The sequence below is a fragment of the Rhinoraja longicauda genome, chromosome 31, assembly GCF_053455715.1.
Source record: "Rhinoraja longicauda isolate Sanriku21f chromosome 31, sRhiLon1.1, whole genome shotgun sequence".
Taxonomy (NCBI): Eukaryota; Metazoa; Chordata; class Chondrichthyes; order Rajiformes; family Arhynchobatidae; genus Rhinoraja; species Rhinoraja longicauda.
The window spans coordinates 27,704,797-27,732,570 of NC_135983.1; the positions used below are offsets into that span (position 1 = coordinate 27,704,797).

At 49.2% G+C, this 27,774-nt stretch overlaps 2 protein-coding genes across 2 annotated transcripts in view; one reads left to right on the plus strand and one right to left on the minus strand.

The window, feature by feature from the left end:
• LOC144608442 (uncharacterized) overlaps window positions 1-15,927 on the minus strand; it is a 29,842-nt gene extending 13,915 nt beyond the window's left edge. Inside the window, exons 1-2 of the mRNA XM_078426216.1 lie at window positions 15,740-15,927; window positions 2,287-2,473 (exon numbers count right to left, since the gene is read on the minus strand). Coding sequence (XP_078282342.1) covers window positions 2,287-2,473; window positions 15,740-15,927 — 375 coding nt within the window. The remainder of the gene's footprint in view (window positions 1-2,286; window positions 2,474-15,739) is intronic.
• A 2,992-nt stretch (window positions 15,928-18,919) lies between these two features.
• Window positions 18,920-27,697, plus strand: paxx (PAXX non-homologous end joining factor). Its single transcript, XM_078425849.1, has 8 exons — window positions 18,920-19,006; window positions 20,080-20,226; window positions 21,165-21,225; window positions 22,219-22,268; window positions 24,097-24,287; window positions 26,345-26,413; window positions 26,941-27,043; window positions 27,581-27,697. Exons 2-8 carry the CDS (start codon window positions 20,111-20,113, stop codon window positions 27,639-27,641), a joined length of 651 nt encoding a protein of 216 aa, XP_078281975.1. The 5' UTR covers window positions 18,920-19,006; window positions 20,080-20,110; the 3' UTR covers window positions 27,642-27,697.
• Window positions 27,698-27,774: the final 77 nt, after the last annotated feature.

Below are 27,774 nucleotides of genomic sequence, written 5' to 3' on the forward strand. Positions count from 1 at the left end.
GAGCGAGCTGTCCGTGGGGGAATGTTGCCGACTGGCACGCTGCAGACTGCAGGAGTACGTGCAGAGGGACGCACTGAAGCTCGGTGCAGCCAACGCCAAGCCCCTGTGGGGGAGGACCACAGTCTAGGGTCCTTCCGCTGCTGGACATGGGGGGGCAGGGTGTGGTGGAGAGAGACGCCCCTCCAAATAAGGGAAGGGATTCCATGCCAGTGCCAAGGGTGGGGGGAAATGTTATGTAATTGGTGTATGAATGTATGTATTGAATGTATGTATTGAATGTGTATTGAATGTGTGTATTGAATGTGTGTATTGAATGTATGTGTTGAATGTATGTATTGAATGTATGTATTGAATGTATGTATTGAATGTATGTGTTGAATGTATGTATTGAATGTATGTATTGAATGTGTGTATTGAATGTATGTGTTGAATGTATGTATTGAATGTATGTATTGAATGTATGTATTGAATGTATGTATTGAATGTGTGTATTGAATGTATGTGTTGAATGTATGTATTGAATGTATGTGTTGAATGTATGTATTGAATGTATGTATTGAATGTATGTATTGAATGTATGTATTGAATGTATGTATTGAATGTATGTATTGAATGTATGTATTGAATGTATGTATTGAATGTATGTATTGAATGTATGTATAGCCTCCGATAATGGCGGGTGGAGTTTTGTGAGGAACATGTTTTGTATATATTTATTTCTCGAATAAAGTATATTTTGATTTTTTTTTTTAAAGTCTCGACCCAAATCATCACCCATTCATTTGTTCCTTCTCTCCAGAGATGCTGCCTGCCCCGCTGAGTTACGCCAGCATTTCTGTGTCTATCTTCGGCCTACAACAGCATCTGCAGTTCCTTCCTACACAAAGGAACCAAGCCAGGTTCATCGTTAACGGAAGTGGTGCACATAGCCCAGCCGGCATTGTGCAGGAAGGAACTGCAGACGCTGGTTTAAACCAAAGATAGGCACAAAAGTGCTGGAGTAACTCAGCGGGACAGGCAGCGTCTCCGGAGAGAAGGAACGAGTGGGTGACGTTTCGGGTCGAGACCCTTCTTCGGACTAGGCCAGCCAGAATAAGGGTCTCGACCTGAAACGTCACCCATTCCTTCTCTCCAGAGATGCTGCCTGCCCCAATTTGCATTGACTGTACAGAGGTAGAAATTCCTCGGAGTCAATACCATCAACACCTTCTCCTGGACCACCCGAAGGAATCCGGGTGCTCCGGTTTCCTCCCACACTTCAAAGACGTGCAGGTTTGTGGGTTAATGGACTTCGGTAAAATTGTAAATTGTCCCTCGTGTGTGTAGGATAGTGTTATTGCATACAGTTTTGGTCTCCTAATCTGAGGAAAGACATTCGTGCCATAGAGGGAGTACAGAGAAGGTTCACCAGATTGATTCCTGGGATGGCAGGACTTTCATATGAAGAAAGACTGGATAGACTCGGCTTGTACTCGCTGGAATTTAGAAGATTGAGGGGGGATCTTATAGAAACTTACAAAATTCTTAAGGGGTTGGACAGGCTAGATGCAGGAAGATTGTTCCCGATGTTGGGGAAGTCCAGAACAAGGGGTCACAGTTTAAGGATAAGGGGGAAGTCTTTTAGGACCGAGATGAGAACTTTTTTTTCACACAGAGAGTGGTGAATCTGTGGAATTCTCTGCCACAGAAGGTAGTTGAGGCCAGTTCATTGGCTATATTTAAGAGGGAGTTAGATGTGGCCCTTGTGGCTAAAGGGATCAGGGGGTATGGAGAGAAGGCAGGTACGGGATACTGAGTTGGATGATCAGCCATGATCATATTGAATGGCGGTGCAGGCTCGAAGGGCCGAATGGCCGATTCCTGCACCTATTTTCTATGTTTCTATGTTAGTGCGCGGGGATCGCTGGTCGGCGCGGATTCTGTGGGCTGCCGGGCCTGTTTCAGCGCTGCATCTCTAAACTAAACTATTCTTTTAGCAGCACGTAACAGTCACCTGGACCTGCAGCCTCGATACAAGGCATTTGGGATCGAGTTGCCATCAAAAGCAACAGTCCCAATATCTCAGGAAGGGCTGCATCTCTAAAACTTTAAAAAAACAATTACAAAATAAAAAGATGTGGACCAAACGCGGGCAGGTGGGACTAGTGTAGCTGGGACACGTCGGCCGGTGTGGTGCATGTTGGGCTGAAGGGCTGTTTCCACACTGCATCACCCTCTGCCCCTCGTTGACACAGTGGGTGACACTGGGTGGGACATGGGTGATGAAGGGGGAACTCTTGCTCTCACCATGGTTCCCAGTGCGCCAGCCACATTCATCACTGCCTCCTCGTCCGTCCACTTCAACATGCCGCTCAGGTTGGCGAGGAGATCGGCGGCCTCCTGCGGGCAGCACGCTGCCATCGTCACCAGTCGCTGCGCACCAACCTCGCTCTCTGCAATGGCGCCCAGTATGTACGCTGCATTGCTGCATAGCCTGCAACAGATTGGAGATAGGGAGACATAGTTATAGAGACACAGGGAGACAGGGAGACACAGAGGGAGACACAGAGGGAGACACAGAGGGAGACACAGAGGGAGACACAGAGGGAGACACAGAGGGAGACACAGAGGGAGACACAGAGGGACACAGAGGGACACAGAGGGAGACAGAGGGGGACACAGAGGGACACAGAGGGACACAGAGGGACGCAGAGGGACGCAGAGACACACAGAGACACACAGAGACACACAGAGACACACAGAGACACAGAGACACAGTTATGGGGTCAGAGACATAGAGTTTATACAGCTCAGAAACAGGCCCTTTGGCCCAACCTGCCCACACCGACCAACATGTCCCACCCGCACTGCATTTGGCCCATATCCCTCCAAACCTGCCCTATCCATGTACCTGTCTAAATGTTTCTGCCTGCCTTCAGAACCTGCTTCAACTACCTCCTCCAGCACCTCGTTCTCCCAGGGACCGCATGGGTTTTCTCCAGGAGCTCCGGTTTCCTCCCACACTCCAGTGAGCCTGTTTCCACAGGATGGTTGCCGGGCTGCATCTCTAATCTAAATTAGACTAAACAGCAGTCTCACTGCTGACTGTGTCTGAGACTCATGTTGAAGGCTGACGGTGGTTTCACTCCTGAAACCCCCTACACCTCTGGTTACAACTTCATTGGTGACCCTCGGACTATCAATGCCTGGACTTTGCACGTATCTGTACCCTGTAGATTGTAATCATGTATTGTCGTCCGCTGACCGGTTAGCACGCAACAAAAGCTTTTCACTGTACCTCGGTACACGTGACCATAAACTGAACTGATGTAGCAATGAAAACACAGAGGGTTTTGATGTGGTTTCTATTTGCACAGTTTTGCAAACACATTCGGACCTGACTAGCGCTAAACGTATAGTGTAGGAAAAAACTGCAGATGCTGGTTTAAACCAAAGATAGACACAAAATGCTGGAGTAACTCAGCGGGTCGGGCAGCATCTCTGGAGAGAAGGAATGGGTGACGTTTGGGGTCGAGACCCTTCTTCAGACTAGTTAGGGACAAAGGAAACGAGATATATAGACGGCGATGTACGTAGGTTATCAGCCAGCTTCCGTTCAGACAAAAGGACCTTTGTTACCACAGTTACCAAGTCAACAAACACCAGTACAACTGCTCCACAGAGGTAGGGCTGGGAGGCTGGAGCTTACCTAGGTTAGTTTGTCACCGTGACACAAATTTAGTTTCAGAAGAAACACTTGGCGTCAGTGTTTGTGTGGTAACCCTTTCAGGCCCAGGAGAGAGTTGGGTCTGGCAGTTTAGTTTAGAGAGTTAGGTATGGCAGCGGTAGAGTTGCTGCCTTACAGCGCCAGAAACCAGGGCTCAAACCCAACTACGGGTGCTGTCCGTACAGAGTCTGTACGGGGTCTCCCCGTGACCCACGTGGCTTCTCTCCGGGTGCTCTGGTTTCTTCTCACATCTCACAGAGACGTGCAGGTCTGCAGGTCAATTGTCGTAGGTAAATGCAAATAGTCCCGAGTGTGTGTAGGATAGTGCTAGTATACACCATCACTGGTGGGCAAGGACCCGATGGGCCGAAGGGCCTGTTTTCACATTGTATCTCCAAAATCAAAAATCGAATATCTACAATAACACCATTTCAAAGTTTTGGACAGTTACATGGATCGGACAGATGCGGAGGAACATGGGCTAAACTCTGGTAGCTCCAATGGTAAATCATGGTTGGCATGGACATGGTCAATCTTGGCTTGTCATAGCTTAGGCAGCGGTATGAACATTGACTTCTCCAACTTCAAGTAGCCCTTGCTTCCCCTCTCTCTCCATCCCCTCCCCCCTTCCCAGTTCTCCCACCTGTCTTACTGTCTCCTACTACATTTTTTCTCTGTGTCCCGCCCACTCCCCTGACATCAGTCTGAAGAAGGGTCTCGACCTGAAACATCACCCATTCCTTCTCTCCCGAGATGCTGCCTGTCCCACTGAGTTACTCCAGCATTTTGTGTCCACCTTCGATTTTAACCAGCATCTGCAGTTTTTGTTCCTACTCTGAATTACTTTACATCGAGCTTGTGACTTGTAAAAGCCATTAACAGAGAAAGCATTGCAGTACATTTAAAAGATCATACAAGAATAGTTGCCCAATAGTTGCCCTGGTTTCTGGAGCTGTAAGGGGCAGCAATTCTATCGCTGCCATACCCAACTCTCTAAACTAGTTGTCTAGTTGCCTAACTGTGTTTGGATCTCTTGCTGGGATTTAAAAAATAAACATCGTGCAGACAATGGGAATTTAAAAATCCTAGTGTATTTAAATATTATTCCTTTTTGTTTTCCTTTTACATTTTCAAATTCGAAAGTGAGCAAAGTTTTTCCCTATCAGGAATAGGTTTAATAAAGCCTGCTCCTTTTCCAATTGACTGAGGAAAGCAATGAGAGTGGGCATTTCGGGCAATTAATGGCAGGAGTTTTCATAAGTTTGCAAGTTCTAGGAGCAGAATCAGGCCATTCGGCCCATCAAGTCTAGTCCGCCTTTCAATCATGGCAGATCTATCTCTACCTCTCATCCCCATTCTCCTGGCTTCGCCCCATAACCCCTGACACTCAGCACGGTGGCGCAGCGGTAGAGTTGCTGCCTTACAGCACTTGCAGCGCCGGAGACCCGGGTTCGATCCCGACTACGGGCGCCGTCTGTACGGAGTTTGTACGTTCTCCCCGTGACCTGCGTGGGTTTTCTCCGAGATCTTCGGTTTCCTCCCACGCTCCAAAGACGTGCAGGTTTGTAGGTTAATTGGCTTGGAAAATGTTTTTAAAATTGTCCCTAGTGGGTGTAGGATAGTGTTAATGTGCGGGGATCGCTGGGCGGCACGGACTCGATGGGCCGAAGGGGCCTGTTTCCATGCTATATGTCTAAACTAAACCCGTACTAATCAAAAATCGGTCCATCTCCGCTTTAAAAAATCATTTGACTTGGCCTCCACAGCCATCTGTGGGAATGAATTCCACAGGTTCACCACCCTCTGACTAAAGAGGTTCCTGATTGCTCAGAGTAGGGGAATCGAGAACCGGAGGACAAAAGGTTTGGGGTGAGGGGGGGAAAGATTATTTCGGAACCCGAGGGGTAACTTTTTCCACAGGAAGGGGCGTATACATATGGAACGAGCTGCCGGAGGAGGTAGTTGAGGCAAGTTCTATCGCAACATTCAAGAAACATTTAGACAGATACATGTATAGGTCAGGTTTAGAGGTGTATATGGGCCAAACGCGGGCAGGTGGGACTAGTGTAGATGGGACATGTTTGTCGGTGATGGCAGGTTGGGCCGAAGGGCCAGTTGCCACGCTGTATCGCTCTATGACTCCTCTATGTCCTTTAATTCTGAAGCTGTGACCTCTAGTTCTAGACTCTCCCACCAGTGGAAACATCCTCTCCACATCCACTCTATTCAGGCCTTTCACTATTCAGTATGTACAGTATCAATGAGGTCCCCCTCCCTCCTCATCCTTCTAAACTCCAGCGAGTACAGGCCCAGTGCCGTCAACCGCAATAACAATGGCGACATTCAGAGACTTTAACTATTATCCTTTTGTGAAGTTTGGATCAAAATGTACACCTCTGAATGGATAAGATCTAGAATGCATGACACAATCCATCCCCTCGGTATCTCACTCTGCAACGATACAGAACAGTAACACAGAGTATTGCGCCTGTTCCTAAACAACATAAAAACGTCTCGGCAGTCTACTGAAACAATATGTTTGTGTCTCAGTCTCAGTCTCATAAATAAATAGCCACTGTACGTCAAACATTCACAAAGGCATCCATGATTTACCAGGTGTGTGTTCATCGGCCTAGTATAACCTGCCATGGAGTTAGAAGCTAATGAGCAACTGGAAATAAATTTAGAACAATCGAATAAAGTATGTGCTGTATGTATTACAATAAAGCACGTCTGTATTTTCATCATGTATCATACTGAACTTATACGTGCGTGCTCAGTTTGGGTTTTGTGCACGGTGGCGCGGCAGTAGAGTTGCTGCCTCACAGCGCCAGAGACCCGGGTTCGATCCTGACTACGGGTGCTGTCTGTACGGAGTTTGCACGCTCTCCCCGTGACCTGCGTGGGTTTGCCTCACACATCCCAAAGACGTGCTGGTTTCTTGGTAAATTTAGTTTGTACCGACGTACAGTGAAAAGCATTTGTTGCGTCCTAACCAGTCACCAGAAAGACTGAGGCAGCTCGTTCCACAGACCCACCACCCTCTGTGTGGGAAAACGTTGTGCCTCAGGTTCCTATCAAATCTTTTCCCCACTCACCTTAAACCCATGTCCTCTGGATCTCGATTCCCCTACTCTGGGCCAAGTGACTGTGTGCATCTACCCGATCTATTCCTCTCATGATGAAGAACACAATCACACACAAATATTCACGTGAGTTAGCAGATGACAGAAGAATGGCAAATGCGATCCCCATTTTAGCGGGGGGGGAAACATATAATGACAGTGAAAACTTGATCATGGGCCGAAAGAAGGGTCCCGACCCAAAATGCCACCCATCTATTTTCCCCAGAAATACTGCCTGACCTGCTGAGTTACTCCAGCACTTTGAGTCTATTTTTGGTAAAGACAGACCTATAAATTGAACATCAGTAGCAGGGCAGGAGGGATTGTTTAGAAAAGTAGGAACTAATCAAACTAATCAACAGCGCCCTTCATGTGAAGGAAGGAACTGCAGGTGCTGGTTTAAATCGAAGATAGACACAAAATGCTGGAGTAACTCAGCGAGACAGGCAGCATCTCTGGAGAGAAGGAATGGGTGACAATAGACAATAGGTGCAGGAGGAGGCCATTCAGCCCTTCGAGCCAGCACCACCATTCAATGTGATCATGGCTGATCATTCTCAATCAGTACCCCATTCCTGCCTTCTCCCCATACCCCCTGACTCCGCTATCCTTAAGAGATCTATCTTAAGACGTTTCGGATCAAGGCCCTTCTTCAGACTGAGAGTCGGGGATAAGGGAAACGAGAAATATAGATGGCGATGTGGAGAGATAAAGCACAATGAATGAAAGATATGCTAAAAGGTAACGACGATAAAGAAAACAGGCCATTGTTAGCTGTTGGGTGGAACATGTACACTAGCACTAAATGTTTTTCCCTTAGCATGTGTCTGTACACTGTGGACGGCTCGATTGTAATCATGTATAGTCTTTCCACTCTGTGTAGGAAAGAAATGCAGATCCTGGTTTACATCGAAGATAGACATAAAATGCTGGAGGAACTCAGCGGGACAGACAGCATCTCTGGAGAGAAGCACCTATTCCCTGTCTCCAGAGATGCTGCCTGTCCCGCTGAGCTACTCCAGCATTTTGTGTCTATTGCAATTCATATGTGGTTGGAGTTATTCAATTATTATTAACCATTCCATTAAAACTAGTTACCCTGCCACCTCGATCCATTTCCAGCACCTCCCCTTCCCCTCATTAAAGTTTTACAGAATTAAAATCTTTATTTCTGGTAACTCTATTAAACCATCCAGATTATGGATAGAAAATACTGAATCCATCTTGGAACCTGCAAGCTTTAGACTTCAGAGACACAGCGCGGAGTACAATTTACAGAGTGCTGGAGTAACTCAGCGGGTCAGGCAGCGTCTCTGGAGAACATGGATAGAAACATAGAAAATAGGTGCAGGAGTAGGCCATTCGGCCCTTCGAGCTAGCACCGCCATTCAATATGATCATGGCTGATCATCGAAAATCAGTACCCCGTTCCTGCTTTTTCCCCCCATATCGCTTGATTCCGTTAGCCCTAAGAGCTAATTCTAACTCTCTCTCGAAAAGTGCTGGAGTGAATTGATTTCCACTGCTTTCTGTGGCAGAGAATTCCACAGATTCACAACTCTCTGGGTGAAAAGGTTTTTCCTCATCTCAGTCCTAAATGGCCTCCCCCTTATTCTTAAAGGTGATGTTTCAGGCCCGAACTCCTCTTCAGACTGGAGTCCTAACCTGAAACGTCACCTATCCATGTTCTCCACAGATGCTGCCTGACCCGCTGAGTTACTCCAGCACTCTGTGAAACGTCACCTATCCATGTTCTCCAGAGATGCTGCCTGACCCGCTGAGTTACTCCAGCACTCTGTGAAACGTCACCTATCCATGTTCTCCACAGATGCTGCCTGACTCGCTGAGTTACTCCAGCACTGAATGTCCTTTTTGCTTTACTGAAATAGATATTTTGTTGGGCCAAATCTCCCTTTTACAATAATGGCATGTAACATTGCACAACAATAATAATAATAATAATGGACAACTCAGCCATTTAGTGAACCTCTGCATGACTCCACTAATCACCAGTTGCATTAGTGGAACTAATTTCAAAATGAAATGGTTCACTCTGTTATGTACTCAGTGCAGACTGCTAATTATCAGCTCTGATGACAAATTATAGAGTCCCTTCTGCATTCATGTTCACAAGTTATAGATTTAGAATACAAGGAGTATAATTAGGCCATTCGGATCATCGAGTCCACTCCGCCATTCAATCATGGCTGATCTCTGCCTCCCAATCCCATTTTCCTGCCATCTCCCCATAACCCTTGACACCCGTTCTAATCAAGAATTTGTCTATCTCTGCCTTAAAAGGGGTTGGACACGTTAGAGGCAGGAATCATATTCCCAATGTTGGGGGAGTCCAGAACCAGGGTCTACAGTTTAAGAATAAGGGGTAGGCCATTTAGAACGGAGATGAGGAAAAACCTTTTCAGTCAGAGAGTTGTGAATCTGTGGAATTTTCTGCCTCAGAAGGCAGTGGAGGCCAATTCTCTGAATGCATTCAAGAGAGAGCTAGATAGAGTTCTTAAGGATAGCGGAGTCAGGGGGTTTGGGGAGAAGGCAGGAACGGGGTACTGATTGAGAATGATCAGCCATGATCACATTGAATGGTGGTGCTGGCTCAAAGGGCCGAATGGCCTACTCCTGCACCTATTGTCTATCCACTGACTTGGCCTCCACAGCCCTCTGTGGCAATGAGTTCCACAGATTCACCACCCTCTGACTAAAGAGGTTCCTCCTCATCTCCTTTCTAAAAGAGCGCCCTTTAATTCTGAGGCTGTGGCCTCTGGTCCTAGACTCTCCCACCAGTGGAAACATCCTCTCCACATCCACTCTATCCAGGCCTTTCATTATTCTGCAAGTTTCAATTCTGCAAGACTTACACATCAAGCAGCATATGTTTCATAGTCCATGACAGATTCATTCCCACTATCCACAAATACTTTGCACGGTGGCGCAGCGGTAGAGTTGCTGCCTCACAGCGCCAGAGACCCGGGTTCGATCCCGACTACGGGCGCTGTCTGTACGGAGTTTGTACGTTCTCCCCGTGACCGGCGTGGGTTTTCTCCGGGCGCTCCAGTTTCCAAAAGACATACAGGCTTGTAGATTAATTGAGCTCTGTAAATTGTCCCTAGTGTTAGTGTGGGATAGTGCTAGTGTACGGGGGGGATCGCTGGTCGGCAAGGACATGGTGGGCTGAAGGTCCTGTTTCCAGCGCTGTATCTCTAAACTGAACTAAGCTGTATTCAGGCAGAGGTCATTCAAAAAGCATAAGGGACAGGACGCCAGGTCAGGCTTGATCCAGGATCTCTGGTTCTGTCAGGCAGCAGCTCGACCCGCTGGGCGTCACTGGTCTAACCTTTACTTCAATTGTTAAATGTTTCAAAACAAAACTCCCAAGGCTGGTTACCACATAGCATTTTAGATTTAGATTTAGTTTTAGATTTTAGATTTAGAGATACAGCTCGGAAACAGGCCCTTCGGCCCACCGACTCCGCACTGCCCAGCGATCCCCGCACACTAACACTATCCTACACACACTAGGGACAATTTTTACATTTACCCAGTCAATTAACCTACAAACCTGTACGTCTTTGGAGTGTGGGGGGAAACCGAAGATCTCGGAGAAAACCCACGCAGGTCACGGGGAGAACGTACAAACTCCGTACAGACGGCGCCCGTAGTCAGGATCGAACCTGAGTCTCCGGCGCTGCATTCGCTGTAAGGCGGCAACTCTACCGTTGCGCCACCGTGCCGCCCGTTATAGATACAGCACGGAAACAGGCCCTTCGGCCCACCGAGTCCGCGTCGACCAGTGATCCCCACACACTAACACTGTCCTACACACACCAGGGATGATTTACAATCTTTACGGAAGCCAATTAACCTACAAACTTGGAAATAGATACAAAAAAAGCTGGAGTAACTCAGCGGGTCAGACAGCATCTCTGGAGAAAATAAATAGGTGACGTTTCGGGTCGAGACCCTTCTTCAGACCCACTGAGATGCCCCAGCTTTTTGCGTCTATCTTCGGTTTAAACCAGCATCTGCAGTTCCGTCCTACACTACGTACAAACCTGTACGTCTTTGGAGAGTGCGAGGAAACCCACGCAGGTCACAGAGAGATCGTACAAACTCCATACAGACAGCACCCGTAGTCAGGATGGAACCCGGGTCTCTGACGCCGTGAGGCAGCAACTCTACCGCTGCGCCACCGTGCCACCCCAGCACATTGTTGAACAAACACTGTGCCACAAAGACTAATGTTGAACAAAGGAAATCTCTATCGGGTTCTAAAAGCACTCCCTTTCATAGATGCGAACTTAATTATCCAGGAGAGGTCACAGTGAAGCACAAGCAGGGCATAAATCAATTCAAGCTGACCGCAAGTAACACAGTACAAGTTGTAACGATCAGGGGACAAAGGTATCTACATCCAAACAAAACTGCAAACAGGGTCACGTATACTGAAGGTAGACACAAATAGCTGGAGCGCTCAGTGGGTCAGACAGCATCTCTGGAAAGAAGGATGACGTTTTGGGACAAGACTCAGGTTGCCAACTTCCTCACTCCCAAATACGGGACAAGGTAACGTCACCGCCCCGCGCCCCACGTGACCTCACCCAGCCAGCGGCCACGTGCTCCCGCCCGGCCCAGGAGGCCGCCATTGGTGGAGCGGGAGCACGTGGCCGCTGGCTGGGTGAGGTCACGTGGGGCGCGGGACGGTGACGTCACCCTTTGTCCCGTATTTGGGAGTGAGGAAGTTGGCAACCGTACTAATACGGGACAAGGGCGGTCCTGTAATACGGGACAAACTAATTCAGCCCAAAATACAGGATGTCCCGGCTAATATGGGACAGTTGGCAACCCTAGTCAAGACCCTTCTTCAGCGGCAAAAGGCGACAAGAACCAGAGGACATAGTTTATAGGGAGAGGTTGAGTAGGTTGGACTCTATGCCATGGAGCGCAGGAGGATGAGGGGTGATCTTACAGAGGTGTACAAAATCATGGGAGGAATAGATCGGGTAGATGCACAGAGTCTCTTGCCCAGAGTAAGGGAATCAAGAACCAGAGGACATAGGTTTAAGGTGAGGGGGGAAATATTTAATCGGAATCCGAGGGGTAACTTTTTCACACAAAGGGTGGTGGGTGTATGGAAGGTTGGTGGGTGTATGCCGGATGAGGTTGTTGAGGCTGGGTCTATCACAACATTTAAAAGACATTTGAACAGGTACATTGATAGGAAAGGTTCATAAGTTATAGGAGCAAGTCATTCAACCCATCGAGTCAACGCCACCATTTAATCATGGCTAATCTATCTTTCCCTCCCAACCCCATTGTCCTGTCTTCTCCACGTGACATAGAAACATAGAAAATAGGTGCAGGAGGAGGCCATTTGCCCTTCGAGCCAGCACCGCCATTCATTGTGATCATGGCTGATCATCCACAATCAGTAACCCGTGCCTGCCTTCTCCCCATATCCCTTGATTCCACTAGCCCCCAGAGCTCTATCTAACTCTCTCTCAAATTCATCCAGTGAATTGGCCTCCACTGCCCACTGTGGCAGAGAATTCCACAAATTCACAACTCCCTAGGTGAAAAGGTTTCTTCTCACCTCAGTTTTAAATAGCCTCCCCTTTATTCTTAGACTGTGTGGCCCCTGGTTCTGGTTTCCCCCCAACATCGGGAACATTTATCCTGCTTTGAAGGGTATGGGCCAAACGCTGGCAGGTGGGACTAGTTTAGCTGGGGCATGTCGGTCGGTATGGACAAGTCGGGCCGAAGGGCCTCTTTCTCCACGACGTGTGACTCTAAGAATTACAAATGTGGAAATCGACCCTGAATATTCAAAGGATCGTCTGCATCCAAGCAAAGAAAGAATTGCATTTTCTTTCTTGTAAAGTGGGTTTTCACTTGACCCAGTTGTCATGAAGTATTAGCTTGTGTAAATGCAAAGTGCAATCAGCAAGTCTGGATAATGTTGAACTAAGTCCAGGCCATTCATCCGCAAGAATTGTTCAAACCGATGTTCATCACACAGCACTGGCAGGCATGTGAATAGCTCCATGCCACAACACAAATACTAACTTATCACCCTGTCACCAACACACAATGGCAGATATCAGACTTAAATAATGTTTGGCTGCATAGCACAGCAAACTGGGCAACTCACACAAGCAAAAGCAGCCAAGGTCCGGCCAAAGCTTACAAAAGCAGGCAACAGCGTTGGAAGGGTGAGAGGGGATCTCAGATAGAAACATATAAAAATTCTTAACGGGTTGGACAGGCCAGATGCAAGGAAAAACATTCCCCAATGTTGGGGGGAGTCCAGAACCAGGGGCCAGTCACACAGTTTAAGAATAAGGGGTAGGACATTTAGGACTGAGATGAGGAAAAACCTTTTCCACCCAGAGAGTTGTGAACCTGTGGAATTCTCTGCCACAGAAGGCAGTGGAGGTCAATTCACTGGATGTTTTCAAGAGAGAGTTAGATAGAGCTCTTAGGGCTAACGGAATCAATGGATATGGGGAGAAAGCAGGAACGGTGTACTGATTCTGGATGATCAGCCATGATCATATTGAATGGCGGGGTTGGCTCGAAGGGCCGAATGGACACTCCTGCACCTATTTTCTATGTTTCTAACTGAATCATCCTACAAACAACTAGAGAGCAGTACTGGACTACTATCTTCCTCATTGGTGACCCTCGGACTATCCTTGACTGGACTTTGCTGGCTTTACCTTGCACTAAACATTATCCCCTTAACATGTAACTGTAAATGGATTGATTGTAATCACGTGTTGTCTTTCTGCTGACTGGTTAGCACGCAACGAAAAAAGCTTTTCACTGTACCTCGGTACACGTGACAATAAACTAAAGTGAAACTGAACTGAACTGAACATAGCTTTGCAGGCTCTAGTTTCTGAAATACCACAGCATTTCTTCGTTACTGGCTAAATTTCAGACGTGTCTGCAAATCCCTCAACATTAGACTTTAGTTCAGTTTAGTTTTATTGTCACGTGTACAGTGAAAAGCTTTTGTTGCGTACGACCCAGTCAGCGGAAAGACAACACATGATTACAATCGAGCCGTCCACAGTGTACAGATACATGATAAAGGAATAACGTTTAGTGTAAGGTAAAGCCAGCAAAGTCTGATCAAGGATAGTCCGAGGGTCACCAATGAGATAGATAGTAGTTCAGGACTGCTCTCTGGTTGTGGTAGGATGGTTCAGTTGCCTGATTACAGTGAAACAGGGTAGAAACATCCCTGCAATGTGCCAACCAACTACTTTGGCAATTTGGAAAAGTCATTGGAAATAAGGAGGAAATGTATTAGAAGGAATTGCTGATGCTGTTTTAAACTGACGACAGACACAACAAGCTGGAGTAACTCAGCGGGACAGGCAGCATCTCTGGGGAGAAGGAATGGGTGACGTTTCAGGTCGATTCCATTCCTCAGACTCAGAAGAAGTTCTGAAGAAGGGTCTCGACCCGAAACGTCACCGATTCCTTCTATCCGGAGTTGCTGCCTGTCCCGCTGAGTTACTCCAGCATTTTGTGTCTATGTTCGGAAATAAGGAGGAACTTGAAGTCGGGTGAACATATGGACAGGAGTGAGGTATTGGAGAAGAGACGGTATAGTCCCTTCAATGGGAATAGGTTGTATTTCAAACGTTGCCTGGAGGAAATAAGACCTCCAGTACTTACGGCTCGGTGATAATGAACCAGGCTGGGGTTTAGACTTTAGAGATACAGCGGCGAAACTGGCCCTTCAGCCCACCGAGTCCGCACCGACCAGCGATCCCCACACACCAACACACAATAGGGACTATTTTACCGAATCTGTACGTCTTTGGAGCGTGGGAGGAAACCGGAGCACCCGGAGAAAACCCACGCAGGTCACGGGAGGAACGTACAAACTCCGTACAGACAGCACCCGTAGTCAGGTGGAACCCGGGTCTCTGGCGCTGTGGGGCAGCAACTCTACCGCTGCACCACCCTCTGTATGTTCAGAGGCATACAATCAGTGAAATTTAATCAGGACAGTGAAACTAATCGGAGAACTAGGATGGGGGAGAGATGGAGAGAGAGGGGAAGCAAGGGTTAGAGAAATCAATACTCGTAAACTGTCTCCCTCTCCCCTGACTCTCAGTCTGAAGAAGGGTCTCGACCCGAAACGTCACCCATTCCTTCTCTCCAGAGATGCTGCCTGTCCTGCTGAGTTACTCCAGCATTTTGTGTCTATAGAATTATAGAGTGATACAGTGTGGAAACAGGCCCTTCAGCCCAACTTGCTCACACCAGCCAACATTTCCCACTACTCCCACCTGCCTGCGTTTAGTCCATATCCCTCCAAACCTGTCCTATCCGTGTACCTGTCTAACTGTTTCTTAAACGTTGGGATAGTCCCAGCCTCAACTACCTCCTCTGGCAGCTCGTTCCATACACCCACCACCCTCTGTGTGGAAAAAGTCACCGCTCAGATTCCCATTAAATCTATTCCCCCTCACCTTGAACCTAAGTCCTCTGGTCCTCCATTCCTCTCGGGGTGAAGACAGACACCAAATGTTGGAGTAACTCAGCGGGACAGGCAGCATCTCTGGAGAGAGGGAAAGATTCACCTGAGGTAGGGACTATCCCAACGTTTAAGAAGCAGTTGGACATGTACACGGACAGGACAGGTTTGGAGGGATGTGGGGCAAACTCAGGCAGGTGGGACTAGTGTAGCTGGGACATGTTGGTCAGTGTGGGCATGTTAGGCTGAATTTAGAATGTAAAGCAACATCTGCATTTCCTAATCTCTGATGTAAAGCAACATCTGCACTTCCTAATCTAGGGTGTAAACCTTCCCAATCTAGGGTGTAAAGCAACATCTGCAGTTCCTCCACCCACACACACTAACACCTGGACTTACCGAGTGTCCCCGGAGGCGAGGAAGCGGCAGAGGAGGGGCAGAAGTTGCCGACTGCTGGGATCCTCCAGGAGGGATTGAACCAGCTTCTCCTTGTCCCGCTGTAAGGCCAGGACCAGGGACTCCACCGTGGCCACAACCTGCGGCGGACCAGCCGAGAGCAGCAGTGAAATGGAGCCGCTCCCGTCCATGTCACTACCACTACTACTAGTGCAGTGCCACATGCCAGCGCCCCAGTGGCCACAGGCTAGGTCCCGGGGCCAGAGGAGAGGGGAGGAGAGGGGGGCAGAGGAGAGGAGAGGAGAGGAGAGGGGAGGGCAGCAGAGGAGAGTGGAGCAGAGGAGAGGAGAGGAGAGGAGAGGAGAGCAGAGGAGAGGAGAGGAGAGGGGAGGGGAGGGCAGCAGAGGAGAGGGGAGCAGAGGAGAGGTGAGCAGAGGAGATGGGAGGAGAGGAGAGGAGAGCAGAGGAGAGCAGAGGAGAGGAGAGGGGAGGGGATGGGAGGGGAGGGGAGGAGAGGAGAGCAGAGGAGAGGAGATGAGAGGGGAGGGGAGGGGAGCAGAGGAGAGGAGAGCAGATGAGAGGGGAGGAGAGCAGAGGAGAGGGGAGGAGAGGAGAGGAGAGGAGAGGAGAGGAGATGAGAGGGGAGGGGAGGGGAGGAGAGGAGAGCAGAGGAGAGGAGAGCAGATGAGAGGGGAGGAGAGCAGAGGAGAGGGGAGGAGAGGAGAGGAGAGGAGAGGAGAGGAGAGGAGAGGAGAGGAGAGGAGAGGAGAGGAGATGAGATGAGAGGGGAGGGGAGGAGAGCAGAGTTGAGCAGGGCAGGCAATGTCCAGCGCCTCTGTGTGAGTGTGTGTGTGTGTATCTATGTTTGTTTGTATGTATGTTACACCGCCCTCCTGTCTCCCACGCTGATTCATGCCTCCTGGAAACCCAATCAGCCTCAGTGGGGGTGGCGACTGACCGCCCCCTACTTCAATGGGCACAGCTCCAAATGAGTTCAACACATGAAAGCTGGAGTAACTCAGCGGGTCAGGCAGGCAGGCAACGTCTCTGGAGAGAAGGAAGGAAGGAAGGAAGGAATGAATGAAGAGTAAGAAAATAACTGCAGATGCTGGTACAAATCGAAGGTATTTATTCACAAAGTGCTGGAGTAACTCAGCAAGTCAGGCAGCATCTCGGGAGAGAAGGAATGGGCGACGTTTCGGGTCGAGACCCTTCTTCAGACTGATCTAAGATTGTCATTGTTCCATCTGGGACACATGACAATAAAACACTTGACTCTTGGAGTTAAACTGATCACTTTCTTCTGTCTGAAGAAGGGTCTCGACCCGAAACGTCACCCATTCATTCTCTCCTGAGATGCTGCCTGACCTGCTGAGTTAATCCAGCATTTTGTGAATAAATAGCTTCAAAGAATGAATGGGTGACGTTTTGGGTCGAGACCCTTCTGCACACACCGACAACATTTCGTCCTGCCTTGGTTTTTTGGTCTATTTTTGCACTTTTTATTGTTTTTTTTAAATGTAGAAACATAGAAAATAGGTGCAGGAGGAGGCCATTCAGCCCTTCGAGCCAGCACCGCCATTCAATGTGATCATGGCTGATCATTCTCAATCAGTACCCCTTTCCTGCTTTCTCCCCATATCCCTTGATTCCGTTAGCCCTGAGAGCAAAATCTAACTCTCTCTTGAAAACATCCAGTAAATTGGCCTCCACTGTCTTCTGTGGCAGAGAATTCCACAGATTCACAACTCTCTGGGTGAAAAGCTTCATCCTCATATCAGTCCTAAATGGCCTTCCCCTTATTCTTAAACTGTGTGACCCCTGGTTCTGGACTCCCCCAACATCGGGAACATTTTTCTTGCATGTATGTATGTATGTATGTATGTGTGTGTGTGTATGTATATATAATATAAGAAAATAACTGCAGATGCTGGTACAAATCGATTTATTCACAAAATGCTGGAGTAACTCAGCAGGTCAGGCAGCATCTCGGGAGAGAAGGAATGGGTGACGTTTCGGGTCGAGACCCTTCTTCAGACTGTATGTATATATATATGTGTGTGTGTGCGTGTGTACACACATATATATACATACACAAACATACACACACACAAACATACATGCTGGAAAAATGTATATATAAACGTGTATATACACACACTGAACCTTTGTTTTTCTCGTTTATTGTATTGTTTACAGTGCACTATGTTTACATATTGTGTTGTGTTGTGTTGTGCTAAGATTGTCATTGTTCTATCCAACACTTGACTCTTGGAGTTAAACTGATCACTTTCTTCAACTGGATAGCAGGTGAACAAAAGCTCTTCACTGTACCTCGCTCGACACACGTGACAATAGTAAAGGAAACTAAACTGAAGAAAGACACAAATGTTGGTGTAACTCAGCAAAGACAGGCAGCATCTCTGGAGAAAATGTAGAAGTGATGTTTCGGGGCAGGACCCTTCTTCAGATTCACCTGAAACGTCACCTATCCATGTTCTCCCGAGATGCTGCCTGACCCGCTGAATTACTCCAGCACTCTGTGAAACGTCACCTATCCATGTTCTCCACAGATGCTGCCTGACCCGCTGAGTTACTCCAGCATTTTGTGTCTATCTTCGGTGTAAACCAGCATCTGCAGTTCCTTAATATTAATGTCACAGAATCCTAATAAGACTGGTTTTGTAAAATAATTAATTGCCAAGTGATGTTTCCCTCCTTTCTTCGGACGAGTTACTCCAGCACTTCATGTGAGCTGAAGATAGACACAGAGTGCTGGAGTAACTCAGCGGGTCAGGCAGCATCTGTGGAGAACATGGATAGGTGACGTTTCACAGAGTGCTGGAGTAACTCAGCGGTTTCGGGTCGAGACCCTCCTTCAGTATCTGCAATCCCTGCGTAAATCTGCATTTTACCATTTCCTGCCCTCTAATATAAACACACAGAATGATATCCAGTCTGAAGAAGGGTCTCGACCCGAAACGTCGCCCATTCCCCTCTCTGCAGAGATGCTGCCTGACCCGCTGAGTTACTCCAGCACTTTCATGCGTCTCTCTCTCTATCTTCCTTCATTGGCAAAAGGCTCGTGTCTAACAGTACTCCCAATGCAGCAGATGGTGCTGTGCAGCAAGCTACCAGGGGAACTTGCCTTTCCGATTCATTCCGCCCTGTATTTGCTTCCTCCTCGTCTTGAGAGGAGTGGTTTTGACAGCTCCCCGGTCAGGTTGTGGGACCGACCGTCGTCAGAGACCCCGCCAGGCCGCTGAGACAGTGAGTAACATAGAAACAGGAGAACTCACACAACAAGTCAGACAACCCACCTTACAAACAGTTGCTGTGGAATTTCCTTGTGCAGCGTTTGCAGTAACGACCCCCAATATCATTCTCTACCCCTCTTACAACCAGTCTGAGGAAGGGTCACCCGTTCCTTCTCACCAGAGATGCTGCCTGTCCCACTGAGTCACTCCAGCATTTTGTGTCTGTCTTCGCCTTATAAATAGTTGCTGTAGAATTAACTTGCACAGTGTTTACGGTAACGACCTATATATATTTCTCCCTTCCCCTCCCCTACAAAGGATCCCGGTCTGAAATGTCACCTATCCATGTTGTAGAGTCATATAGTGTGGAAACAGGCCCTTCGGCCCAACTTGCCCACACTGACCAACCTGCCTGTGTTTAGTCCATATCCCTCCAAACGTGTCCTATCCATGTACCTGTCTAAATGTTTCTGAAACGTTGGGATAGTCCCAGCCTTAACCACCTCCTCTGTTTCACCCTTTGTGTGATAAAGTCACCCCTCAGATTCCAATTAAATCTTTTCCCCTTCACCTTAAACCCATGTCCTCTGGTTCTCGATTCCCTTACTCTGGGCAAGAGACTCTGTGCATCTACCCGATCTATTCCTCTCATGATTTTGTACCCCTCTATAAGATCACCCCTCATCCTCCTGCGCTCCAAGGGATAGAGTCCCAGCCCACTCAACCTCTCCCCAGAGCTCACACCCTCTAGTCCTGGCAACATCCTACAATCATCTCCCCCTACAATCAGTCTGAAGACTCCGACCCGAATCGTCACCTATCCGTGTTCTCCAAGATGCTGCCTGACCCACTGAGTTACTCCAGCACTCTGTGAAACGTCACCTATCCATGTTCTCCAGAGATACTGCCTGACCCACTGAGTTACTCCAGCACTCTGTGAAACGTCACCTATCCATGTTCCCCAGAGATGCTGCCTGACCCGCTGAGTTACTCCAGCATTTTGTGTCTATCTTCCTGTTCTAGTGAAGGACGTGCTGTCGTGTCACTGCTTCAGTTTGACGGTCTTGTGCTTTGACATGTTTACAGGTGTCCTTGCACTTGGTGGAGCTGCTGGAAGATGGACAATCAGGAGGTCCCTGCCTCTGTCCGATCTCTTCACATCCACAGGCACTCTCAGAGCAACCAGAGATACCTCTGTTACACCCGCGTTAGTCCACGTACCTTCGATCTCTGGTAAGAGGTGTCGGGGTTTATGGGGGCAAGGCAGGAGAATGGGGTTGAGAGGGAGAGACAGCCATCACTGAATGGCGGAGTGGACTCAATGGGCCGAACGGCCTAATTCTGCTCCCTTCACTTATGCAGTTATGAACTTTTCTGTTAGTAATTTACAAAGTATATCCACGAACAAAAGTTGGCATTATTCAAGATTCTGATCTTACAACCCTATTTGAGGCCAATACTTAGGGTTGCCAACTTCCTCACTCCCAAATAAGGGACAAAGGGTGGCGTCACCGCCCCGCGCCCCACGTGACCTCACCCAGCCAGCGGCCACGTGCTCCAGCTCCACCAATGGCGGCAGCCCTGGCCGGGAGGCTGGTTACTATGCAATCTCTATTAGGTGGCGCCCGGGCCTACAGCGTCCGGGCCTACAGTGTCCGGGCCTACAGTGTCCGTTTCCGGGCCAACAGTGTCCCTGCCAACAGTGTCCGGGCCTACAGTGTCCGTTTCCGGGCCTACAGCGTCCGGGCCTACAGCGTCCGGGCCTACAGTGTCCGGGCCTACAGTGTCCGTTTCCGGGCCAACAGTGTCCGGGCCTACAGTGTCCAGGCCTACAGCGCCCCCCCGGGCCTAATACGGGACAAACCAATTTAGCCCAAAATACGGGATGTCCCGGCTAATACAGGACAGTTGTCAACCCTACCAATCCTGTAGATTTATTGTGTAGGAACATCTGCACCTTCTGCACTACCATGGTCTTGTTTCCTTCCAATTGTGTTGTGCAGTGATGTCCTGATTCTGCTCCTGGAACTTATGACGACCATGGAAGTCTTTAGAATTTAGACTTGAGAGATAGATTCGGCCCACCGGGTACGCGCCGACCAGTGATCGGAAGTTTCCTGTGTAACTCTGTAAGATGAGGTATTGACTGCACGTACATCTTTCCTTCTCAGTGTCACCAACATCGCGGATGTCTGGAGCACAGCCTTCAGTCAAGAAAAGCTGGAGGAGCACGTAAGTAACAGGACCGCGTAAGTAAATGGAGCGGCTGGGCTTGTATACACTGGAATTTAGAAGGATGAGAGAGGATCTTATCGAAACATATAAGATTATTAAGTGGTTGGACATGCTAGAGGCAGGAAACATATTCCAATTTTGGGGGAGTCCAGAACCATGGGCCACAGTTTAAGAATAAGGGGTAGGCCATTTAGAACGGAGATGAGGAAAAACTTTTTCAGTCAGAGAGTGGTGAATCTGTGGAACTCTCTGCCTCAGAAGGCAGTGGAGGCCAATTCTCTGAATTGGAGCTAGATAGAGCTGTTAAGGATAGCGGAGTCAGGGGGTATGGGGAGAAGGCAGGAACGGGGTACTGATTGAGAATGACCAGCCATGATCACATTGAATGGCGGTGTTGGCTCGAAGGGCCGAATGGCCTCCTCCTGCACCTATTGCCTATTGTCTAGGACCAGCAACAGGTCATCTATAAATGCTTGGGAAACGTGCAGGAAGGAACTGCAGAAACTGGTTTACACTGAAAATAGACACAAAATGCTGGAGTAATGCAGTGGGACAAGCAGCATCTTGAGTTTAGTTTAGTTTCGAGATACAGCACGGAAACAGGCCCTTCGGCCCACATTGTTTGCGTTGACCAGCGATCCCCACACATTAAAACCACCCTGCACACGCTAGGAACAATTTACATTTGTACCAAAGCCAATTAACCTACAAACCTGCACGTCTTTGGAGTGTGGGGGGAAACCGAAGATCTCGGAGAAAACCCACGCAGGTCACGGGGAGAACGTACAAACTCTGTACAGGCAGCACCCGTGGTTGGGATGGAACCCGGGTCTCTGGCGCTGTGAGGCAGTAAATCAACACGTAAATGTGTCCTGTTGTCCAACTCTAGTGTTGTTCGTCCTCACTGTGGGCTGACTTTTAAGCCATGATGTTATGATGTTACCTTTCCAATAGTCCAGAAACATTATTATTTTTCTTATTTTTTAACAGAAATCTATGTATGGGATGAAAACCTCTGAAGAATACCATACCAGAACCAAGTGCGTATGTATTCCTCCCGTAGGAAAAATAGATTGGTGATATTCTAGGAAAGTTCATACGTTCTAGGAGCAGAATTAGGCCCATCAAGTCTACTCCGCCATTCAATCATGGCTGATCTATCTTTCCCTCTCAACCCCATTCTCCTGCCTTCTCCCCGTAACCCCATAGCATTTACATGAATGGGACATGTTTGGAGGGATATGGGCCAAAGCCAGGGGGGGGGGCGAGTGTAGCTGTGACATGTTGGCCGGTGTGGGCAAGTTGGGCCGAAGGGCCTGTTTCCACACTGTATCACTCTATGACTCTACCTGTGACTCTGTAACCCCTGAGACCCATACTAATCAAGAATCTTTGCCTTAAATATCCATTGACTTGGCCTCCACTGCCTGCTGTGGCAATGAATTCTCTCCCTTCTTTGTCCTCTAGCGGTCGGGGGCCTCTAACCTTCCGTTGACGGGACGATCTTGACTCCCGTAGCCGGCGACTCCCCTTTCTATTCAGGGCGATCAAGCTCCTCCATCGGGGGGATGTCAGCCCCCTCTGTACCGGGCGATCTACAGGGTCGGGGCTTGTCGAACCTCCTGCAGCTTGGAGCTCCCGAACGGTCTCAACCGAGACTGCGAGCTCCTCGATGTTAGTTCCAGATTTCCTCACATTACTCTGCCAGGTATTTTCCTCAGCAATCCAGTTCGCCGTACCTAACAAGGATGTGGACAAAGGCATGGGCAAGGTGGGCCGAAGGGCCTGTTTCCACACTGTAAGGCCCCATGTTCCAGCTTAGCACTTATGCTAAATCACAAAATCACATCACGGTCTGGACTCAAATAGTATCCGTGTCAATTTGTCACTCATGCAACTGCGCAGTGAAAGTCTTTCTGCATATATTACACATGTGGGCCCTGCCATGTTTTGGCGCCATTATCCAAAGTCTGGTCGGCCCGCGCGCTAGATGTACTGGAGCATTTCACGCCAACCGATGTCCCTCTCCTCTCCTCTCCTCTCCTCTCCCCTCCCCTCCCCTCCCCTCCCCTCCCCTCCCCTCCCCTCCCCTCCCCTCCCCTCCCCTCCCCTCCCCTCCTCTCCCCTCCTCTCCTCTCCTCTTCTCCCCTCTTCTCTCTCTCTCTCCCCGTCCCCTCTCTCTCCTCTCCTCTCCTCGCCCGGCCATCTTTGTGTCCCGGTGGTGCCACCTGTAGCCTACGTTGAACGCGCTGAGGACATTACCATGGTTCACCCCCTACCGGCCTTTGCCCCTCACGTCTCCAGCGGCTCCCTCCCAGTTATGCCGACCGACCGACCGACCTTTGGACGGGTTCCCATTCAAGCCTTCCGTGCTGGGAAGATGAGAGTTTGCTGCTGCAAATCCCATTGCACTAAACTCTTCCTCCCCTCTCTCCCCACAAGTGTTCGAGCCCGCCCGCACTCTGAAATCACAAACACCGTCAGTCACTGACGGTAAAGACACGACTTGATTACGCTGGCGTGAGTGGGAGAGTCACTGCGAGTAGGGTCACGTACTTGCCAGCCCCTCGAGACCGCCCCAGTCCATTATATTGTGCACCGGCAGTATATTTATACACGAGTGGGCACGGGGCCAGCTAATCACACAATCAGCACATTCCTGCACCGGTTGTTACTGTCTAGACCAGACTTGTTGTTCTCTGCAGTCCTACTTGGTATCGGGGTCTCTCTCCCTCAGTCACAACACCCTCTGCAGTTGTGCAAAACAGCCTGTTATACTTTAGCCGGCAATTCTAAGTAAGTAAAGCAGGCTCACCGCGCGCAACGTGCACACGTTAACCCTTAAACCCCCCGCCCTCCGCCACACAGGGAGGCGTTCCGCCAGGATGCGATCACCCTCACTGTCGTGGGCCACACGACGATCCTCAGACTGAGCCAGGATGCCCTGGGCCTGTCCTTCGACCTGTACAAGCTGCCCGCAGCAGAGGCCAAGGTGGAGCTACAGTCCGTGGTCTTTCACCTGGTGGATCATGTCCATCACCTGGAGAAGCAGGTCACAGGTAGGAGGGAGGACGTGGCGGGGTGGGGCAGCAGCTTAGTTTAAGCTAAGTAGCGCTTAAGTCAAGAGTCAAGAGTTAAATTCTTACTTGCTGCAGCACAACAGAATATGTAAACATAGTGCACAGTAAACAATAATATTATAGTCTATTGTAGTTCTGAGCTTATTTGAGGTTTTTTAGATTTTGGATTTAGAGATACAGCGCGGAAACAGGCCCTTCGGCCCACGTGGTCCGCACCGCCCAGCGATCCCCGCACACTAACACTATCCTACACCCACTAGGGACAAGTTTTTACATTTGCCCAGCCAATTAACCTACAAACCTGCACGTCTTTGGAGTGTGGGAGGAAACCGAAGATCTTGGAGAAAACCCACCCAGGTCACGGGGAGAACGTACAAACTCCGTACAGTACAGCACCCGTAGTCAGGATCGAACCTGGTTCTCCGGCGCTGCATTCGCTGTGAGGCAGCAACTCTACCGCTGCGCCACCGTGCCGCCCTTGTAGTGTGTAATGTGTAATGTTATCGTGTGGAGTAGCCTGACTGCTGTTGGGAAGAAGCTGTTGCTCAACCTGGACCTTCCAGTTTTCAGGCTCATGTACCTTCTTCCTGATGGCAGGAGTGAAATGAGTGTGTGGCCAGGTTAGTTTAAGTATAGTTTGTTTAGTTTAAGTTCAAGTGTTAGTTTAAGTTTATACGGCATGGAAACAGGCCCTTCGGCCCAACTTGCCCACGCCGACCAACATGTCCCATCTACACTAGTCCCACCTGCCTGCGTTTGGCCCATATCCCCCCCCCCCCCCCCCCCCCCCCCCCCCCCCCCCCCCCAAACCTGTTCTATCCATGTACCTGTCTAACTGTTTTATAAACGTTGTGATGGTCCCAGCCTCAACTGGTGGCGCAGCGGTAGAGTTGCTGCCTCACAACGCTTTCAGCGCCAGGGACCCGGGTTCCATCCCGACTACGGGTGCTGTCTGTACGGAGTTTGTACATTCTCCCCGTGACCTGCATAGGGTTTTCTCCGAAATGTTCGGTTTCCTCCCACACTCCAAAGACGTGCAGGTTTGTAGGTTAATTTGCTTGGTATAAATGTAAAGATTGACCAGCCATGATCACAAAGAATGGCGGTGCTGGCTTGAAGGGCCAAATGGCCTCCTCCTGCACCTATTTCCTATGTTTCTATGACCCTAGTGTGTGTAGGGCAGTGTTAGTGCGCGGGGATCACTGGTCAGCGTGGACTCGGTGGGCCGAAGGGCCTGTTTCCGTGCTGTATCTCTAAACTAAACTAAACTCTCTGCTCCGGCAGCTCGTTCCATACACACACCATTCTTTGGGTGAAATTGTTACCCCTCAGATTCCTATTAAATCTTCCCCCCCCCTCACCTTATACCTATGTCCTCTGGACCTCGATTGCCCTGGGGAGAAGATAGACACAAAATGCTGGAGTAACTCAGCGGGACAGGCTTCTTGTCATTAGAAGTGATTGGTTTCAGCAAGAGACTCTGTAAATCAATTGTGAAGTCATTAGAAGTGATTGGTTTGCATGTGTAGTTATGCAGCTCGAGTGATGAAGATAAAGTTGGACTAACTCTTGGTTTGGAGTCATAGAGTGATACAGCGTGGAAACAGGCCCTTCGGCCCAACGTGCCCACACCGGCCAACATGTCCCAGCTACACTAGTCCCACCTGCCTGCACTTGGTCCATAACCCTCCAAACCTGTCTTATCCATGTACCTATCCAACTGTTTCTTAAATGTTGGGTTAATTCCTGCCTCAACTACCTCCTCTAGAAGCTTGTTCCATACACCCACCACCCTCTGTGTGAAAAAGTTACCCTTCGGATTTCTGTAAAATCTTTTCCCCTTCACCTTGAACCTATGTCCTCTGGTCCTCGATTCCCCTACTCTGGGCAAGAAACTCTGTGCATCTACCCGATCTATTCCTCTCATGATTTTGTAGTCTTTGGGTGAGTTGAGTTGAGTTGAGAGATACAGGGTGGAAATGAGATGAGAGAGGGGATGAGGTGGGATTTACAGATCTATGTTCTTATCTCTCCAGCGCTGGAAGATGCCGACGTCTCGAGCCCGGGGAAAAGGATGCCCTTCGTACACAGATTGTTCCAAGCAGGTCAGAGACGTCACGCTGGCAGTACATCCACCATTACACAGGCCACTCCCTCTTCTCCCCTCTCCCACCGGGCAACAGGCGTAGAAGTGCGAAAACGCACACCTCCAGATTCAGGGACAGTTTCTTCCCAGCTGTTATCAGGCAACTGAACCATCCTACCACAACCAGAGAGCGGTCCTGGACTACCGTCTACCTCAGTGGGACTGTCTTTGATTGGACTTTAGTCAGAGGATGGTGATTCTGCGGAATTCATTGCCACAGACGGCAGTGGAGGCCAAGTCAGTGGATATTTTTAAGGCAGAGATAGATAGATTCTTGATTAATACAGGTGTCAGAGGTTATGGGGAGAAGGCAGGAGAATGGGGTTAGGAGGGAGAGATAGATCAGCCACGATTGAATGGCGGAGTAGACGATGGGCCGAATGGCCTAACTCTGCGCCTATCACTTATGACCTTATGAACAATCTGCACACACATCGCATTCCTCGTGCTTTTCCTGTGCTTATGATCCCCTTCTCTGCTTCTTAGTGGACTTAGATTCCAAGATGAAGAGTACTGATCCTGGATCTTCTCCAGTGGCCAGGAAGAGACTACTTGCAGGAGAGTCCCTGATAAACCCAGGTCGGAAGAGGTAAACGGTTCACTTTGTCTTCGAGCGCGACCGACCGATCTTGCCAGTAGTGGTTCCAGGGCGTCAAGGTGGCGCGGCGGTAGAGTTGCTGCCTCACAGCGCCAGAGACCCGGGTTCAATCCTGACTACGGGCGCTATCTGTACGCGGTTTGTACGTTCTCCCCTGACCTGCGTGGGTTTTCTCTGCGATCTCCGGTTTCCTCCCATACTCCAAGGACGTCAATTGGCTTGGTGTAGATGCAAGTTGTCCCTAATGTGTGTAGGATAGCGTTAGTGCGCGGGGATCGCTGGTCGGCGCGGACTCGGTGGGCCTGTTTCCACGCTGTATCTCTAAACTAAACCAAAACAAAACTAAGGAAAGTAGTTGGGGCCAGGACTGTATCTGGGTCTGTGGGATACAGGGCAGAGATCCAGAGGAGGGGGAGTTAACGTGCGGAATTAGACTGGGGATCAAGTAGATGACACCTTTGCTGTGCTGGGCTGACAGGGTGTAAACCCCTTGTGTAATGGATACAAACCATCATCTCTTTTCTTCAGAACCAAGGTCCCCACTGGAGTGAGCTTCGAGGACAACAACCTAGAGGACAACAGTCAGTGAAGCTTCCCCTTGGGTTAGGGTTGCCAACTTCCTCACTCCCAAATAAGGGACAAAGGGTGACGTCACCGCCCCGCGCCCCACGTGACCTCACCCAGCCAGCGGCCACATGCTCCCGCTCCACCAACGGCTTCCG

Bases quoted from the DNA above. Each gene is read 5' to 3' on its own strand.
- paxx (XM_078425849.1), top strand. From the start codon at position 20,111: ATGGACAATCAGGAGGTCCCTGCCTCTGTCCGATCTCTTCACATCCAC. The intron at 21,226-22,218 runs GTAAGTAACAGG...ATTTTTTAACAG, and splicing joins AAGAAAAGCTGGAGGAGCAC to AAATCTATGTATGGGATGAA. The intron at 22,269-24,096 runs GTGCGTATGTAT...TCCGCCACACAG, and splicing joins GAATACCATACCAGAACCAA to GGAGGCGTTCCGCCAGGATG.